This window comes from Pelophylax lessonae (assembly GCF_965119305.1).
Source record: "Pelophylax lessonae genome assembly, chromosome: 1".
NCBI lineage: Eukaryota > Metazoa > Chordata > Amphibia > Anura > Ranidae > Pelophylax > Pelophylax lessonae.
In genome coordinates, this window is record NC_138768.1 from 862,537,013 (window position 1) to 862,555,019 (window position 18,007).

The window sequence follows — 18,007 nt, forward strand, 5'->3', positions numbered from 1 at the left end:
ATTTTTTCCTGGGGCACTGGAAAGGTGTCCGGGAGATCAAACCCCTCACCTTCCTTTCCCATCCAAAAAACGTCACTTCAACGTTTCCTGATTGATCTTGGAGCCTGATGCTTCAGAGTACCGTGATGTCAAAGAGACCACCTCCTCCACTTCATCTGTCCCAGTGACAATCACTGACACATCATCCGCATAGGCAACAACCGTCAAAGGCGGCTCACCCGAGATTCCCACTGGTACCCCACACAACATGCTGCTCTCTAGCCTCCTGATGAAGGGGTTGATTGCAAACACATAGAGCAGGGAACTCAGGGGACAACCCTGGAGCACCCCAGAACCAACCTCAAAGGACTGTCCAACCCAACCATTAACAAGAGGGAAGCTTTCTGCCCCCTTATACAAGACTTTTAACCAATCGACAAAACCGCCCGGCAGACCGTACTTACTAAAGAGCAACCACAGGTACTCATAGTTGACATGATCGAAAGCCTTTGCCTGATCCTATGCCAATAGATACTTTCACCAGCCTGCAGCCCTGCACTGCTCCAAGGCCTCCCAGACAGCTAAAACCGCTGTGAAGGTGCTCCTACCCTGGATCGAACAGTGCTGATGGCGAGAAAGCAAAGACTCTGCTACTGCCGATAGGCGCCAGAAAAGTATCTTCGCCAGCACCTTTCTATCGACATTGAGAAGGCTGATGGGGCGCCAATTTTCAATCATCGAAGGATCTTTACCTTTTGAAAGAAGAATCACAGCTGAGTGTCTCATGGAAGGGGGAAGCACCCCCTTTAGCAAGACAACTGTTAAAAACCTCTACCAAATGTGGGGCCAGAATAGACTTAAAGGCTTTTTAAAACTCAGCCGTCAGACCATCCGGTCCAGGTGACTTTTTGATGGCAAGCTGTTCAATTGCCCTTGTCACCTCTTCAACTGTGATCCCTTCTGTCAAATTCATCAAAGGGACATCTTCACCATTTAGACCTGGATTAGAGTCCAAAAAGCTTTCCATCTTGTCTCGGTCAAGCTCTTTCCTCCCAAGAAGTTCAGCATAAAAAGACCTCACGACCTCCAGGATCCCTGACCTGGAATTTGTCAAGGAACCTGTACTATCCTTAAGGCCAACGACCATCTTAACAGCTACACCCTGTTTGCAGTTCTGGTAAGGGTCAGGCGAGTGGTATTTCCCATAGTCCCGCTCCAGAACCAAAGAGGTATGCCGGTCATATTGACACTTCCTGAGGAGGATTTTCACTTCAGAGATTGCCCCAGGATCTCCTCCTCTCGAGACAAGAATATCCAGCTTCCTCCGCAAATGTTGGTAGGTCATGTATCTATTAAACTGTTTTTTATTGGCTAGGCCCCTGAAGAATCCAGCAATCCTCTTTTTGGTCAGCTCCCACCACTCAGCCTTGCTGCTACAAAAGTCCAGGATGGTCACCTGTGCCTGAAAGAATTCCTCAAAGGATTGTCTAACATGTTCTTCATAAGGAGAGTCAAATTTAATCTCCAGATGCCTTTGCCCCTCTGAGGGAAGTCTGAGGCATTCAAGACCACAGATAGCATACAGTGATCAGAGAACTCCACTGCCTGCACCACTGGGGGTGAGAAAGCAGAGGCCTCCTTCAAAAAAAACCTATCTATCCTACTCTGACTACTACCTCGATGAAAGGTGAACCCTGTGTCATCCGGAAGGTGCTTAATGTGCACATCCACAAGACCAGCATCCCTAACCATACTATTTAAAAAAACGCTATCATATCCCAGCCTGTCTTTGAAGTCCTTCCTGTCCTTGGGCCTAGTCACAGTATTAAAGTCACCTCCAAAAACCACTTGCTGGGAAGTAAAAAGAAATGGCTTGATCCTTGTTAAAAGGCATTTCCTGTCCCACTTTGTGTGAGGCCCATAAACATTAATTAGGAGCAGGTCCTGCCCTCCCACAAGAACGTCTAAGACCATACATCTCCCAATCTCCACCTCAATAACCCGCCGGACAGTTACCATGCCGGTTTTAAACAACACCGCCACCCCGCCGTAAGGTTTGGCCGCAAGAGACCAGTAAGATGGACCATACCTCCACTCTCTCTTGGCCATATGAATATCTGCCAAGGAGGTGAGCCTAGACTCTTGCAAAAATACAATTTCAGCATCTAATTGGCTGAACAAAAAGAAGGCCATAGAACGAGCTCTTACTGACTTAATACTGGCAACATTTATTGTCACCACTTTTAACGGAGGGGGAACCGCCATTTGGGTCATTGGGTGGATTGCTTCTTAGCTCCCCTCTGCTGCTCATCACCAGAAGCCTCTCTCTTTCTTGAAGCCTCCTCCAACTCCATTTCAGTTTCTGAATTCTGCTCAGAAGAATCCCCAGATGAGGAGATATCCCAAGCAGAAGCCCTATACCGGTTGGAGACAGTCACTGGGGCATCCTGTCCCTGTTCCATCCTCACCGTCTGTCTCTTCCGCCTCACAACCTTCCTTCTCTCCTCCAGGTACTGCAGGTCAGATTTAGAGATGCTTTCATCTCTTGTTTTCTTCTTCTTTGAAGTCTTCACAGAAGACTTCTTTACAGAGGAAGCCGCAGCAGCACTCTTTTCGGTACCCTCTACCACTCCTGGTGGGGGGGGGGGGCTTCTTTAAGGTGACACTTAGGAAGGGAAGACTGATCGGGAATAACTGACTCAGGGGGCACAGACTTGGAAGGATCTGACACAAGAGGAGCCGGTACAGTAGGCTGGGGGGACACAGAGACAGACACAGAAGGAATACTTACAGGTACAGGAGGGGTGAGCACAGGGACTAGGGAGGGATCCTGAACAAGACCAGGGGAGTCAGTCCCCGCAGAGGAGGTTGGTACACCAAGGGCCTCATCCTCCATCCTGTCCAGCCTTAACAGATCATCTATCACCTCTCTATCCATATTATGCCAGGCTTCAGGACATCGGGGGTGACCAAGGCGCAGGCACAGGTTGCACCTTATCGCCTGGGTGCAGTCCCTGGCCACATGACCCTGTCCCCAACACACTGAACAGATCAGTGCTGAACAAGAGGAGCTAAAATGCCCCTTTTCTCCACAGCGGTGACACAGTTTTGGCTGACCGGGATAAAAAATAGTCATCCTATCCCTCCCTATAAAGGCAGAGGAGGGCAGGTGACAGACAACATTCCCATCCCTGGCCAACCTGACCGTTACCGACCAACCCCCGGTCCAGATGCCACGCTCATCATAAATTTTATCTGGCCTGGTCAAAACATCCCCATAATTTTTCAACCAGACCTCTAAGTCCCGAGAAGGAACACTCTCATTTGTAAGGATAATAGTAATTTTCTTTACTGTTGACCTTTGAGAAACTGCCACTGGCACCAGACCTTCCCATTCGGGTCTTGACCTGCACCGAGCCATATATCGTTCCCAGAACAAGTCAAGACCCTCTGGTCTGGTGAAACTAACTGTGTATTCCCGGCTTCCAGCCACATGTATCAAGGCATATAGGTCATTAGCCCCAAAACCCATATCTAAAATCAGGTCCACCACCATACGCCGTGCTACAGGGACTGCACCACCTTCCCATTTAAGGAGGACTACGTTCCGCCTTGGACCCCCAGCAGAAGCCATAGACCCAAGACCAGATCCAATGGTGCTCATAGTGGCAGCCTGTAAGGGAAAACCGCGATTGGAAGCAGAGCTCCTCCTGGATTGTAGCCCTGGCTTGATGATATTGCCAGGAGCACAGCTTACCACCTGTGCAAATGTAGGTTTATTAGGGCCAAGACCCCACACTGATGTCACATTGGCTGATACATTACTATTATTATTATTACCAGCTTGGCCTAAACCAGCAGCATTATCAGTTACACATACAATGGTGGGTTCCACCACACCTGCAATGTTATTAGGGATAACTGTATCTGATGCAGTACCAAGTGCCTCCTGCTTCTGCGCTGTAGAGACCTGGTTAGTTATTACTGAAACAGTTTTGAGCTCAGCAGAAGCAGGGTTAATCGGCTCTTCTGGGTTTTGTAGTTCCTGAGCAGAAATGTAATTTTTTAAACGTAACATTTCCTCAGCAGGCAAAGCATTGCTGAGCATAGGGGAATCACCCTGGGTGTCACTGGGAAAACCCTCCGAATTAGGCAAGGTGCTAAAAGGCACAAAAATAGTTTTGTCTATTACCTGAGGCTTGATAGCCTTTATCTTATCAGGTACATGATCCGGCAAGTCCTCCACACCACCAAACACCATCTTATCTCCCTGCACTGGAGACTCCATTACCTGGATTACCTTTAGCATGCCTCCTGAGCCCTGAGATGGCAATGGGCTGCTTACCTCACCTTGAGGGGGAAGGGGGTCAGAACTGGGGGTCTCCTCCTCCACCTCCATCTTTGCAAACCTTCGGTCGTTGCCAAACTTCTCCCTGAAAGGACAATCCCTGCCTTCCATCATGGCCACGATGGTTTCCTGATGTTCCACACGGACCTTAGCCAATTGGACCTCTGAATCCATGGATCTACGGTTCTTGCTGAACAAGCCTTCACGCTGCTTTCTCAGGCGCTTTAAATCCGCGCTAAGCTTGTAGAGCTTGTCTCTTTCCTTATTGAGGATTTTGATCCCGGCCACCACTCGCTCCCGAATGGATCCAGCATCTTCATCCTCACCAGGTGCAGAGAGATCACCAACCACGGCTTGTCCAGGAGCAGGGGTGCCATCCATCCGCCCAGGGGATGGCTGAGAGCTTCCAGCAAGAGAGGCCCCCCTGGCCTGCATGGCCTCCCCAGATAGGGGCCAGCAGGGCTGGGATAGATTTTACCAGACTCCCCTCTCACACAAATCACCTGGAGCAGCTTCAGACACACAGCCAGAGAACCTTCCAGCAGCCACACCCGAAGCTGAATGATGGGAAACTACTCCTCCCACTGACAACAATGATGGGACACTATTGATCTTTTATTGAAAAGAATCAAGCAACATATTTTATACAAAAGTAAAAAAACAGAACTATAGTACAATATTCCAACCGAAAACAAAGGAATACACATCCATGTGCAGAATATATACAATATATACATAATCCACTTCCAAAATTTTTAGAAAACTATTTACATAAAGCAGCAGAGAGGGCCTAAGAGGCACAACCCATCACCTATGTATGCAGCCATTTATCAAAAACTAAGCATTAAGAAAAAATCTAGGGTGATAAGAGACAGAAAGCCACACCCGGGAAAGAGACTCCTGGCAGTCAGGGAGGCTTGAAACCCCTCCACGCCTTCAACCAAGCCCTCTGACCCCACTTGTCTCTCCCAAGCGCCTGAATCTTCCCCACCTCATGCAGAATGTCACACACCACCACCTGAACAGGAAGGATTTTACGCCGAAGGGTGACCTGACACCGTGCGTTCCATGTGTAATAACGGACTACTAAACTAACTAAAAAAAGTGTATCCAAACAAAAGCCCCCACCAGTATTGAATGCTCCGTACACCCACTCAGCATAACCCAGCCTGGAGAGGAAAGGAACACCGAGGGCCCGCCCCACCTGTTTGTATACCTCTATGTTAAAAGGGCAACGAAGCAGAAAATGGTCCATAGTCTCCTCCTCACCTGTACATTCCTCCCGAGGACAACCACGATCCACCCCACTGCGGAATTTCAAATTGCCCCGAACATAGAGCCTCCCGTGGAAGCACAACCAGGCCAGATCCCTGAATTTAAGGGGGACTCTAGCCAAATTAATCAATCTTAACCCTTCCCTCAAAATTGGGCCTGGGCAATCCCTTAAGGCCAGTGGGTCATGAAAGACTTTGCTCAAGACTCGGCTCATAAGGACTTTCCTCGGAGCGGATCTGAGATCTTCAGCCGACAGTCGCCACTGCCGCAGCAACTTCAGACACGGAGCGACATAGGCTGGAAGCTGACCACGATGACCCCTGAGATTCTTCACTTGGCCACCTTCTTCCCAAAGTCGCAGAAAAGGCCTAAACCAAGATCTAAACATGCCTGCCCATCCAGGAGGCTCCACTGCAAGCATACTACCAATGTTAAACTTGAGAAATAGCAGTGAAAAGAAAAGAACGGGGTTGACCATACCTAAGCCACCCTCCCTCCTGGATAGATAGGTTGACATTCCTCTTGATGGGGTTCAGTCTGTTCCCCCACAGCATCTGGAAGAACACACTATAGATCCTAGCATAGAGAGACACTGGCAAGATGCAGACAGGGCTGACATACAAGAAGATCGGTATCAGGTAAGTCTTAATCAGATCAACCCTTTCCCTCAGAGATAACTTCCATCTCTTCCAGCTGACCACCTTAGTATTGGCAACTTCCAGCCTGCCTTCCCAGTTTTTGAGGCCATAATCGCCAGGTCCAAATTCAATGCCTAATATCTTAATTTTTTCCTGGGGCACTGGAAAGGTGTCCGGGAGATCAAACCCCTCACCTTCCTTTCCCATCCAAAAAACTTCACTCTTTTCCTGATTGATCTTGGAGCCTGATGCTTCAGAGTACCGTGATGTCATAGAGACCACCTCCTCCGCTTCATCTGTCCCAGTGACAATCACTGACACATCATCCGCATAGGCAACAACCCTCAAAGGCGGCTCACCCGGGATTCCCACTGGTACCCCACACAACATGCCGCACTCTAGCCTCCTGATGAAGGGGTCGATTGCAAACACATAGAGCAGGGGACTTAGGGGACAACCCTGGCGCACCCCAGAGCCAACCTTAAAGGACTGTCCAACCCAACCATTAACAAGAGGGAAGCTTTCTGCCCCCTTATACAAGACTTTTAACCAATCGACAAAACCACCCGGCAGACCGTACTTACTAAAGAGCAACCACAGGTACTCATGATTGACACGATCGAAAGCCTTTGCCTGATCCAATGCCAGTAGATACTTTCCCCAGCCTGCAGCCCTGCACTGCTCCAAGGCCTCCCGGACAGCTAAAACTGCTGTGAAGATGCTCCTACCCTGGATCGAACAGTGCTGATGGCGAGAAAGCAAAGACTCTGCTACTGCCGATAGGCGCCAGAAAAGTATCTTCGCCAGCACCTTTCTATCGACATTGAGAAGGCTGATGGGGCGCCAATTCTCAATCATCGAAGGATCTTTACCTTTTGAAAGAAGAATCACAGCTGAGTGTCTCATGGAAGGGGGAAGCACCCCCTCAGCAAGACAACTGTTAAAAACCTCTACCAAATGTGGGGCCAGAATAGACTTAAAGGCTTTGTAAAACTCAGCCGTCAGACCATCCGGTCCAGGTGACTTCTTGATGGCAAGCTGTTCAATTGCCCTCGTCACCTCTTCAACTGTGATCTCTTCTGTCAAATTCATCAAAGGGACATCTCCACCATTTAGACCTGGAGTAGAGTCCAAAAAGCTTTCCATCTTGTCCCGGTCAAGCTCTTTCCTCCCAAGAAGTTCAGCATAAAAAGACCTCACGACCTCCAGGATCCCTGACCTGGACTTTGTCAAGGAACCTGTACTATCCTTAAGGCCAACGACCATCTTAACAGCTACACCCTGTTTGCAGTTCTGGTAAGGGTCAGGCGAGTGGTATTTCCCATAGTCCCTCTCCAGAACCAAAGAGGTATGCCGGTCATATTGACACTTCCTGAGGAGGATTTTCACTTCAGAGATTGCCCCAGGATCTCCTCCTCTCGAGACAAGAATATCCAGCTTCCTCCGCAAACGTTGGTAGGTCATGTATCTATTAAACTTTTTTATTGGCTAGGCCCCTGAAGAATCCAGCAATCCTCTTTTTGGTCAGCTCCCACCGCCTTGCTGCTACAAAAGTCCAGGATGGTCACCTGTGCCTGAAAGAATTCCTCAAAGGATTGTCTAACATGTTCTTCCTCAAGGAGAGTCGAATTTAATCTCCAGATGCCTTTGCCCCTCTGAGGGAAGTCTGAAGCATTCAAGACCACAGATAGCATACAGTGATCAGAGAACTCCACTGCCTGCACCACTGGGGGTGAGAAAGCAGAGGCCTCCTTCAAAAAAAACCTATCTATCCTACTCTGACTATTACCTCGATGAAAGGTGAACCCTGTGTCATCCGGAAGGTGCTTAATGTGCACATCCACAAGACCAGCATCCCTAACCATACTATTTAAAAAAACGCTATCATATCCCAGCCTGTCATTGAAGTCCTTCCTGTCCTTGTCCTTGGCCTAGTCACAGTATTAAAGTCACCTCCAAAAAACACTTGCCGGGATGTAAAAAGAAATGGCTTGATCCTTGTAAAAAGGCATTTCCTGTCCCACTTTGTGTGCGGCCCATAAATATTAATTAGGCGCAGGTCCTGCCCTCCCACAAGAACATCTAAGACCATACATCTCCCAATCTCCACCTCAATAACCCGCCGGACAATTACCATGCCGGTTTTAAACAACACTGCCACCCCGCCGTAAGGCTCGGCCGCAAGAGACCAGTAAGATGGACCATACCTCCACTCTCTCTTGGCTTTATGAATATCTGCCAAGGAGGTGAGCCTAGTCTCCTGCAAAAATAAAATTTCAGCATCTAATTGGCTGAACAAAAAGAAGGCCATAGAACGAGCTCTTACTGACTTAATGCTGGCGACATTTATTGTCACCACTTTTAACGGAGGGGGAACCGCCATTTGGGTTATTGAGTGGATTGCTTCTTAGCTCCCCTCTGCTGCTCATCACCAGAAGCCTCTCTCTTTCTTGAAGCCTCCTCCAACTCCATTTCAATTTCTGAATTCTGCTCAGAATAATCCCCAGATGAGGAGATATCCCAAGCAGAAGCCCTAGAACGGTTGGAGACAGTCACTGAGGCATCCTGTCCCTGTTCCGTCCTCACCGTCCGTCTCTTCCGCCTCACAACCTTCCTTCTCTCCTCCAGGTACTGCAGGTCAGATTCAGAGATGCTTTCATCTCTTGTTTTCTTCTTCTTCTTTGAAGTCTTCACAGAAGACTTCTTTACAGAGGAAGCCGCAGCAGCACCCTTTTTGGTACCCTCTACCACTCCTGGTGGGTGGGGGGCTTCTTTAAGATCACACTTAGGAAGGGAAGACTGATCGGGAATAACTGACACAGGGGGCACAGACTTGGCAGATTCTGACACAAGAGGAGCGGGTACAGTAGGCTGGGGGGACACAGGGACAGACACAGAAGGAATACTTACAGATACAGGAGGGGTGGGCACAGGGACTAGGGAGGGATCCTGAACAAGACCAGGGGAGTCAGTCACCGCAGAGGAGGGTGGTACACCAGGGGCCTCATCCTCCATCCTGTCCAGCCTTAAGAGGTCATCTATCACCTCTCTATCCATATTATGCCAGGCTTCAGGACATCGGCTGTAGGGGTGGCCAAGGCGCAGGCACAGGTTGCACCTTATCGCCTGGGTGCAGTCCCTGGCCACATGACCCTGTCCCCGACACACTGAACAGATCAGTGCTGAACAAGAGGAGCTAAAATGCCCCTTTTCTCCACAGCGGTGACACAGTTTTGGCTGACCGGAATAAAAAATAGTCATCCTATCCCTCCCTATAAAGGCAGAGGAGGGCAGGTGACGGACAACATTCCCATCCCGAGCCAACCTGACCGTTACCGACCAACCCCCGGTCCAGATGCCACGCTCATCATGAATTTTATCCGGCCTGGTCAAAACATCCCCATAATTTTTCAACCATACCTCTAAGTCCCGAGCAGGAACACTCTCATTTGTAAGGATAATAGTAATTTTCTTTACTGTTGACCTTTGGGAAACTGCCACTGGCACCAGACCTTCCCATTCGGGTCTTGACCTGCACCGAGCCATATATCGTTCCCAGAACAAGTCAAGACCCTCTGGTCTGGTGAAACTAACTGTGTATTCCCGGCTTCCAGCCACATGTATCAGGGCATATAGGTCATCAGCTCCAAAACCCATATCTAAAATCAGGTCCACCACCATACGCCTTGCTAGAGGGACTGCACCACCTTCCCATTTAAGGAGGACTACGTTCCGCCTTGGACCCCCAGCAGAAGCCATAGATCCAAGACCAGATCCAATGGCGCTCATAGTGGTAGCCTGCAAGGGAAAACCCCGATTAGAAGCAGAGCTCCTCCTTGATTGTAACCCTGGCTTGATGATATTGCCAGGAGCACAGCTTACCACCTGTGCAAATGTAGGTTTATTAGGGCCAAGACCCCACACTGATGTCACATTATCAGGTACACTACTATTATTATTTTTACCAGCTTGGCCTAAACAAGCAGCATTATCAGTTCCACACACAATGGTGGGTTCCACCATGTCTGCAATGTTATTAGGGATAACTGTTTCTGATGCAGTACCAGGTACTTCCTGCTGCTGCGCTGTAGAGTCCTGTTCAACAGTGACTGAAATAGTTTTTAGCTCAGCAGAAGGGGGGTTAATCGGCTCTTCTGGGTTTTGTGGTTCTTCAGCAGAAATGTCATTTTTTAAACAAAACTTTTCCTGTTTAGAGACATCAGCAGCAGGCACAACATTGCTGAGCATAGGGGAATCACCCTGAGTGTCATTAGGAAACCCATCACTAGGCAAGGTGCTAAAAGGCACAAAAACTGTTTTATCTTTTACCTGGGTCTTTATATCCTTTATTTTATCAGGCACACTCTCAGGTAAGTCCTCCACACCACCAAACACCAGCTGATCTTCTTGCATTGGAGACTCCATTACCTGTATAACTTTCAACATGCCTCCTGAGCCCTGAGATGACAATGGGCTGCTTACCTCACCTTGAGGGGGAAGGGGGTCAGAACTGGGCGTCTCCTCCTCCACCTCCATCTTTGCAAACCTTCGTTCATTGCAAAACTTCTCCCTGAAGGGACCATCCCTGCCTTCCATCATGGCCACGATAGTTTCTTGATGTTCCACACGGACTTTCGCTAATTGGACCTCTGAATCCATGGATCCACGGTTCTTGCTGAACAAGCCTTCACGCTGCTTTCTCAGGCGTTTCAAATCCGCTCTAAGCTTGTAGAGCTTGTCTCTTTCCTTATTGAGGACTTTGATCCCGGCCACCACTCGCTCCCGAATGGATCCAGCATCTTCATCCTCACCAGGTGCAGAGAGATCACCAACCATGGGCTGCACAGGAGCAGGGGTGCCATCCATCCACCCAGGGGATGTCTGAGAGCCTCCAGCAGGAGAGGCCCTGCTGGCCTCCATGGCTTCCCCAGAAGGGGGCCAGGAGAGCTGGGAGGGATTTCACCTCACTCCCCTCTTACACAGATCACCTGGAGCAGCAACAGACACACAGCCAGAGAACCTTCCAGCAGCCACACCCGAAGCTGAATGATGGGAAACGACTTCTCCCACTGACAGCAATGATGGGGCACTATTCCTCCCACTGACACCAATGATGGGACACTATTCCTCCCACTGACACCAATGATGGGGCAGTATTCCTCCCACTGACACCAATGATGGGGCAGTATTCCTCCCACTGATACCAATGATGGGACACTATTCCTCCCACTGACACCAATGATGGGTCACTATTGCTCCCACTGACACCAATGATGGGACACTATTTCTGACACCAGTGTTGGGACACTACAGTATTTCTCCCACTGACACTAATGATGGGGTACTATATCTCCTATTGATACCAACGATGGAGCACTATTACCCCGCCCTAATACCGGTGATAAGACATTGTTTACTCCCATTGACGCAGGGACATTTTCCTTCTCCACTGACCATAGTTTGCCCCCCCTAAAGTTTGAAGGACAGTAAACCGACTCTTTATTTATAAAGTTTGGAGACACCTGTTTATAGGAGAACCTTAGGCAAAATTCAAAGTCAGACATACGTTATTTATACGCTTTGTGACCCCATGACCCATGTACTTGGAACTCTCCTCATTCAAACTCAACAGTAGTTAGTCTGCCAAATGTTTTACAGCCTTACTGACCTGTCGGGGGTGCTCAGCTCTCCCCGCTGTTTGGTAGATCTTCTTTAGGGGTTGGAGAATTTCTGTTCCTCCAAAGCTGGCGTCCATCTCATTCACCTTCTTCACTGCCTCCTCCATGGACTGCTGTGTGTACTCCACACTCTCCCTAGGGAACATTTTATATTAGGGTCATATTAAACAGTTTTACAATTTTTTTCTTACTGTTTAATATATTTCTTGGAAATCATTGAGGGGTGTTTGGGTATACTGCTGTCTACAGGAGAATTTAGACATGTTAAACAAAAAAAACTGTGGGACAGCCCAGTAAAACCCCATGCTCCCATAATGCCTTCGTTTTGCTAAAAAGCATTACCAGGAGCATAATAATAGACACAAAGAGAGGGAACCTTTGTCTCCCAATAAATTACAAGAAATGGATTTAACAGTAAGTACAGAAATTCCATTGTAATGGTCAGTGGTCAGGCTCGTAGGCCTGTAGCTATAGCAGTAGAATGGTTCACATAGTAACCAGCTGTCAGGTCACCTGTGGCCAGGTGACAACTGCACCCTGTTGGAGGCAGGGGCGCAGCGCAAGGTAGTGAACCCAATAGCAGACTGCTGCAGATGGACCGGAACGTGAGCCCAAGATTCCCCAGGGCGCGGAGTCTAAGACCCAGCAGGTGTTCACCAGAGCTCTAGTGGTGAGGATGGACTTGGCTGCAGCTGGGCCCAGGTCACGGCCCCTGGGGTCCCCCAGGTCATGCTCCGTAGGGAGAGAAGGGAAGCAGCCACTCAGGACACACAGAATGGTGATGGGTAAGCCGAGGTAGGGGTAACAGGCAGACAAGGGTAGTCAAGGGACAGGCCAAAGGTCAGGGTAACAGGCAAACAGGAATAGCCAGAGACAAGCCAAAGTCGGTACACAGAAGAGTAGTTCAAGCACACAGCAAGCAGGAAACAGGAAACTAACACTGTTGAACAGCAAAGCAGACCTGCAGTGCACTGGTTAATATAGACTTCCTGTGATAACCTGGGCGGGGCAGGAACAGGAAGTAGAGGTGATAAAAAGGAACCAGAAATGCAGTCTGACCTCTAATACAGACATGAAGGGCCAGGTAAGCTTGCCAACGCTATTGCAAGTCCATGACACCAGCAAGATAATATACCAGCAGGTCCCCCTGGCGGGTTAAGAGGGCTCACCCAAGGCGCAGGATCTAAGCACCTACTGTTCTTTAACAGAGCTCCTGATGGTGTAGATGGGTTTGGCCAGTTCATGGCCTTCAGGATCACCCCACGGTCCCCACCTGGGGTAAGCAACCTGGGTCTGGTAACCAATGCAGTAAGTGGGGTCAAGCAGAAGCACAGTTGATGAACAAGCCAAAGGTCAGTACCAAGGGCAAGGAGTGCCTGCAGCTCAAAGAGCAGCCTGAAGGACCTTATGGCTGAAGCTGCCATCAGATGAGGCCTGAACATTCACCTGGTAAAACGCAGAGAACATGTTAACAGAAGACCGAGTGGAAGAGTTACAAATCTAGAAAACAGTGATCTGTTGCCGAAAAGCCCAAGAAGCACTTAATGATCTAGTACAGTGTGCCTTAAAAGGAAAGGGTGGAAGCCAATCCTTAAGATCATAAGACCATGGTGATAAATCTGAGCTATCTGACAATGGTGGAACTAGAAGCAGGTGTCCCTTTATGGGGACTATCCGGAATGGCAAAGAGTGAGTCGGTTTTTCCAGTGTAATCTGGGGCTGGGAGGCAGGTAGGCGCAGTACTACATCCAGACAATGGAGGAAGATCTCTTTCTGATGAATTGGAGCTGGAAATAGGGACAAAATCATAAAGTTCTGATTGAGGTGAAAAGCCAAAACTATGTCAGGAAGGAAGTTCCTGGCCTCAATATCACCTTTTTCCTGTGTAGCACCTGAAAGTGTTCTTTACAGGAGTGGGCCAACTTAGAAACCTGACTGGGGTGATGCCAACAAGGAACACACCCTTGTGAGTGAGAATGGAAAGGGAAATATCCCTTATTGGTTCAAAGGGGGATTTTGTAGCCCCACATCCAATCGCTTTCCAAATTTTGCCGCCTCAACTTCCGTAACATCTCCAATAATAATACTCCCCTTTCTAACCAAAGCCACAACAAAGCTCCTAGTTCACTCCCTGGTCATCTCGCGCTTCGACTACTGCAATTCCCTTCTCGTTGGCATACCTCTACACAGGCTATCCCCCTTCAATCCATCATGAATGCTGCCACCAGACTCATCCACCTTACCAATCGTTCAGTGTCCGCTGCTCCCCTCTGTCAATCCCTCCACTGGCTTCCGCTCACCCAACAAATTCAATTCAAAATACTAACAACATCTTACAAAGCCATCAACAGCTTAGCCCCCAGCTACATCACTAGCCTGATCTTAAAATACCAACCTAATCGCTCTCTTCCTTCCTCTCAAAACCTCCTGCTCTCTAGCCCCCTCGTCACCTCCTCCCATGCTCGCCTCCAGGACTTTACCAAAGCCTCTCCAATCCTACGGAACTCCTTACCCTTATCTGTCTGATTATCTCCTACTCTATTAGCTTTTAGGCAATCTCTGAAAACCCTCCTCTTTAGAGAAGCCTATCCTACCCACACCTAACAACTATACTTCCATTTTCTCCATAAGCCCATCCCCCACGGTTATTGCCTTTTGTTTCACTTGACCCTCCCTTCTAGATTGTAAGCTCTAACGAGCAGGGCCCTCTAATTCCTCCTGTATTGATTGTATTGTAACTGTATTGTTTTCCCTCACATTGTAAAGCGCTGTGCAAACTGTTGGCGCTATATAAATCCTGTAAACTAATAATATAATAATAATTTTTGTAAGTAACGAGAGAACCAAATTCAGAACAGATGGGAAGGAACGTTAGACCTTGGAGGAAGCAGGCTTCCTAGTTTTAGGCTTCATGAGGATCACTGATTTAAAGATACCTTTGCTTTTAAAGAGACTGGGATTCAACAGCTATGTTGTTAAAGTCAGAAACCATGAAGCGGGGTAATAAACTGTTTTTTGGAAGAGACAATACCAATGCTCAGGGACAGCTCAAAGAGCGTCTGCCTAGGAGTCTGATCAGTTCAGAGTACCACATCTACCTACGCCAGTCTGGAGCTATAAGGATCACTGTAATTCCCTTGATCTCAATGCTGTGGAGCAGATGAGGAAGGAGTTTCAAGTGAGGAAAATAGATCAGGCAGTACTGATCCCACAGAGACACAGAACATCCACTGCTTCCACCATAGGATTCCTGTACCTGAAGACAAGCCTGTCCAATTTGTTGTTTAACCTAGAGGTCAGGAGGCCCATCTCCAGTATCCCCAACCTTGGATACTGGTTAAAAACACTTTTGGGTCCAGATGCTGCTGGTTTAGGTATTCTTCCTTCCAATTGTATGTGATCTGAGGGTAAACAATGGACAAGGCTAGAATGTCAAGTACTGCGCAGGACAGGATCATTTCTTCCTTTCTTGTCTCTGAAAGACTTCTGGTTCCTCTCTGATGATTGATGTATGCCCCTCCTGTTTTGTCCAGCTGAATACTGATCACAAAGCCCTCAGTTAGCATGTCTAGCTAACAGACAGATAGGTCACTCAAAGCTCCATTATGCTTATCAGGAGATGAGATTACTGCAATGACCTAGTCCCCAGCATTAAGTGCCCTGGTCTTAATTGGAACCAGTTATGAGGATCTTCCATAAGGCCAGAAGGAAAGACTTCCCCAAATCTAGAGCAGTATACTAGTGGCACTAGGAAGGGACAACCTGATCTTTGGTGCCAAACAAATTGGTCTGCCCACATGACAAGATGTTGCATTGTAGGGATCTGGAGAGGAACTGGGCAAATGGGATTGGCTGAAAGAAGCTACCATCTAAAGTCCCAACATTGCCCAAATTTTAAAGGTTAACAGGGATGGAGACGCTTGCTTTACAGGCTGGTGTCTCATATAAAGTCCCAATTTGCCTTTACTACTGGGATGGGGGTGTGTGTTTTCCAGCTGGTCAATTTTTAGTTTGCACCCTATGGCCATCACATGGCCATTAGTTTTTCAATACCAGTCATGGATGGGAGCAGGTTGGGGGAGGATTGGGCCATCCCCATGCTCAGCTGTTTCCCATCCATCCATCAGCATTCATGTGCTTCCATTGTGGAGACACTCAGGAGACAATGAGGTTGAGTAGTGTTAGAAAGTGTTAGGACTGCAGGATACACAGGGTGCCGTGGAGTGGCCTGCAGCTTAAACATGCGTTTGCAAATGTGTGTTAACTAAACCCCTGTTTTTAACCTACTATGTTAGACAGGTACACTTGGTTTGTTAGCAGACTGGTGGGTAAGTATAGCAAACTAAGGGCCGGTTGGTTTTCACACACACACACACTCACAAACCTATAATCCCCTTTTTCTCTTCAGTTTTGTTATACACAGGGATGTAGACGCTGAGCAGTGCTCGCCAGTGTTTCATCTAAAGTCCCAATATTGCCCAAATTGTATACCATAAGCCCAGGAACTCTCATACAGAATCAAAGAGTTGATTGACTCCTGGAATTAAAAGTCTGACTTCTGTAAGTGGATAGTTTAAAGCTTCTCCCAGGGAAGGAATACTCTAGCCTGGGCTGAATGTGTGAGGAGTTTGTTTCGGTGCTGACTTTTGAAGGTTCAGGACCCAGCCAAATTTCTGCAAGCTCTGGGTAGTCTGAGCTACATTCTCAGTCAGAATTTTAACCAACTGTGCTCTTAACCACTTAAGCCCCGGAGGATTTGGCTGCTAAAAGACCAGGGGGTATTTTGCGATTCGGCACTGCGTGACTTTAACGGACAATTTCGCGGTCGTGCGACGCTGTACCTAAACGAATTTGATGTCCTTTTTTTCCCACAAACAGAGCTTTCTTTTGGTGGTATTTGATCACCTGTGCGATTTTTTGATCATGCGCTATAAACAAAAAAAGAGCGTCAATTTTGCAAAAATAACAATATTTTTCACATTTTTTTATATGAAATTCCCCCCAAAAAAAGTAAAAATCTAAATTTTTTAACATTTTCAGCCAATTTGTTTTATGCTACCTATGTTTGGTAAAAAAAAAAACGCAAAAAGCGTATTTTGATTGGTTTGCGCAAAAGTTATTGCGTTTACTAACAAAGGGAAAGATTTTTGTCATTTTTGTTGTTTTTTTTTTAACGCGTAATGGCGGCGATCTGCGATTTTTTTTTGCGGTACTGCGACATTGGGGTCGGACCCTTGACTGACATTTTTGACACTTTTGGGGTTACCAGTGACATTTCTACAGTAATCAGTGCTATATATATATATGCACTGTTACTGTAAAAATACACTGGCAGTGAAGGGGTTAACTTTATTTGAGAGGGAGGGGCTGTGTGTGTCCCTAGGGGCGTGATTCTAACTGTAATTGGCTGTGGCTTGAGCTGTAGTTACACTGATCAACGGTCCTACATAGTAGAACCGTATGATCAGTGTTTCTACACAGGGGAGAATGACAGGCAGCTTGTTTACACAAGCTGCCTGCCTTTCTCCCTCTCCCCCGACGATCGCAGAGTGACCGGCGGACATCGGGTCCGCCGTTTACACGCGCGGGGGGGGTCCGTGGCCACGCGGGAGCGGGAGCGCGCCGGCGGCGGCACGCGCTCACTCCCCAGAGCCTCACAGGCTAGTGACGTAAATATACGTCACTTTGCCTGTGAGGGGCTGACCGCCGCAGTAAATCTACTTGCAGCGGTCGGCAAGCGGTTAACAGAAGACTATCCAAATATCCCACCTGGGAGCAAAGCAAGGCTAGCACAGGAGCTACCACCATTGTAAATATTCGAGGTGCAGAAGATAGGCCAGAGGGCAGAGCCACAAAGTTGAAGTTCTGGGGATCCACATCAAGGCAAAGGAATTACTAATGTGGTGGAAAAGTGGGGACAGGCAAGTATTTCTTAATTTGCACAGAGGCCAAAAGAACTCCCTGATCCCTGGTGGATTCCATAATGAATTTTTGGACCTGAATGAAAGCATTTAGTGCCTTGAGATCCAAGATGAAGTAGATGTCCTTTTGGTTTGGAAACTTTAAATAGGTTGGCACAGAACCCCTGG

The 18,007-nt window shown here is 48.0% G+C and overlaps 1 protein-coding gene across 1 annotated transcript in view; it reads right to left on the bottom strand.

Moving 5' to 3' along the window:
* LOC309550151 (von Willebrand factor A domain-containing protein 5A-like) overlaps positions 1–18,007 on the bottom strand; it is a 132,177-nt gene that overhangs the window by 94,749 nt on the left and 19,421 nt on the right. Inside the window, exon 8 of the mRNA XM_082250587.1 lies at positions 11,909–12,053. Within this exon, the coding sequence (XP_082106713.1) occupies positions 11,909–12,053 (145 nt within the window). The remainder of the gene's footprint in view (positions 1–11,908; positions 12,054–18,007) is intronic.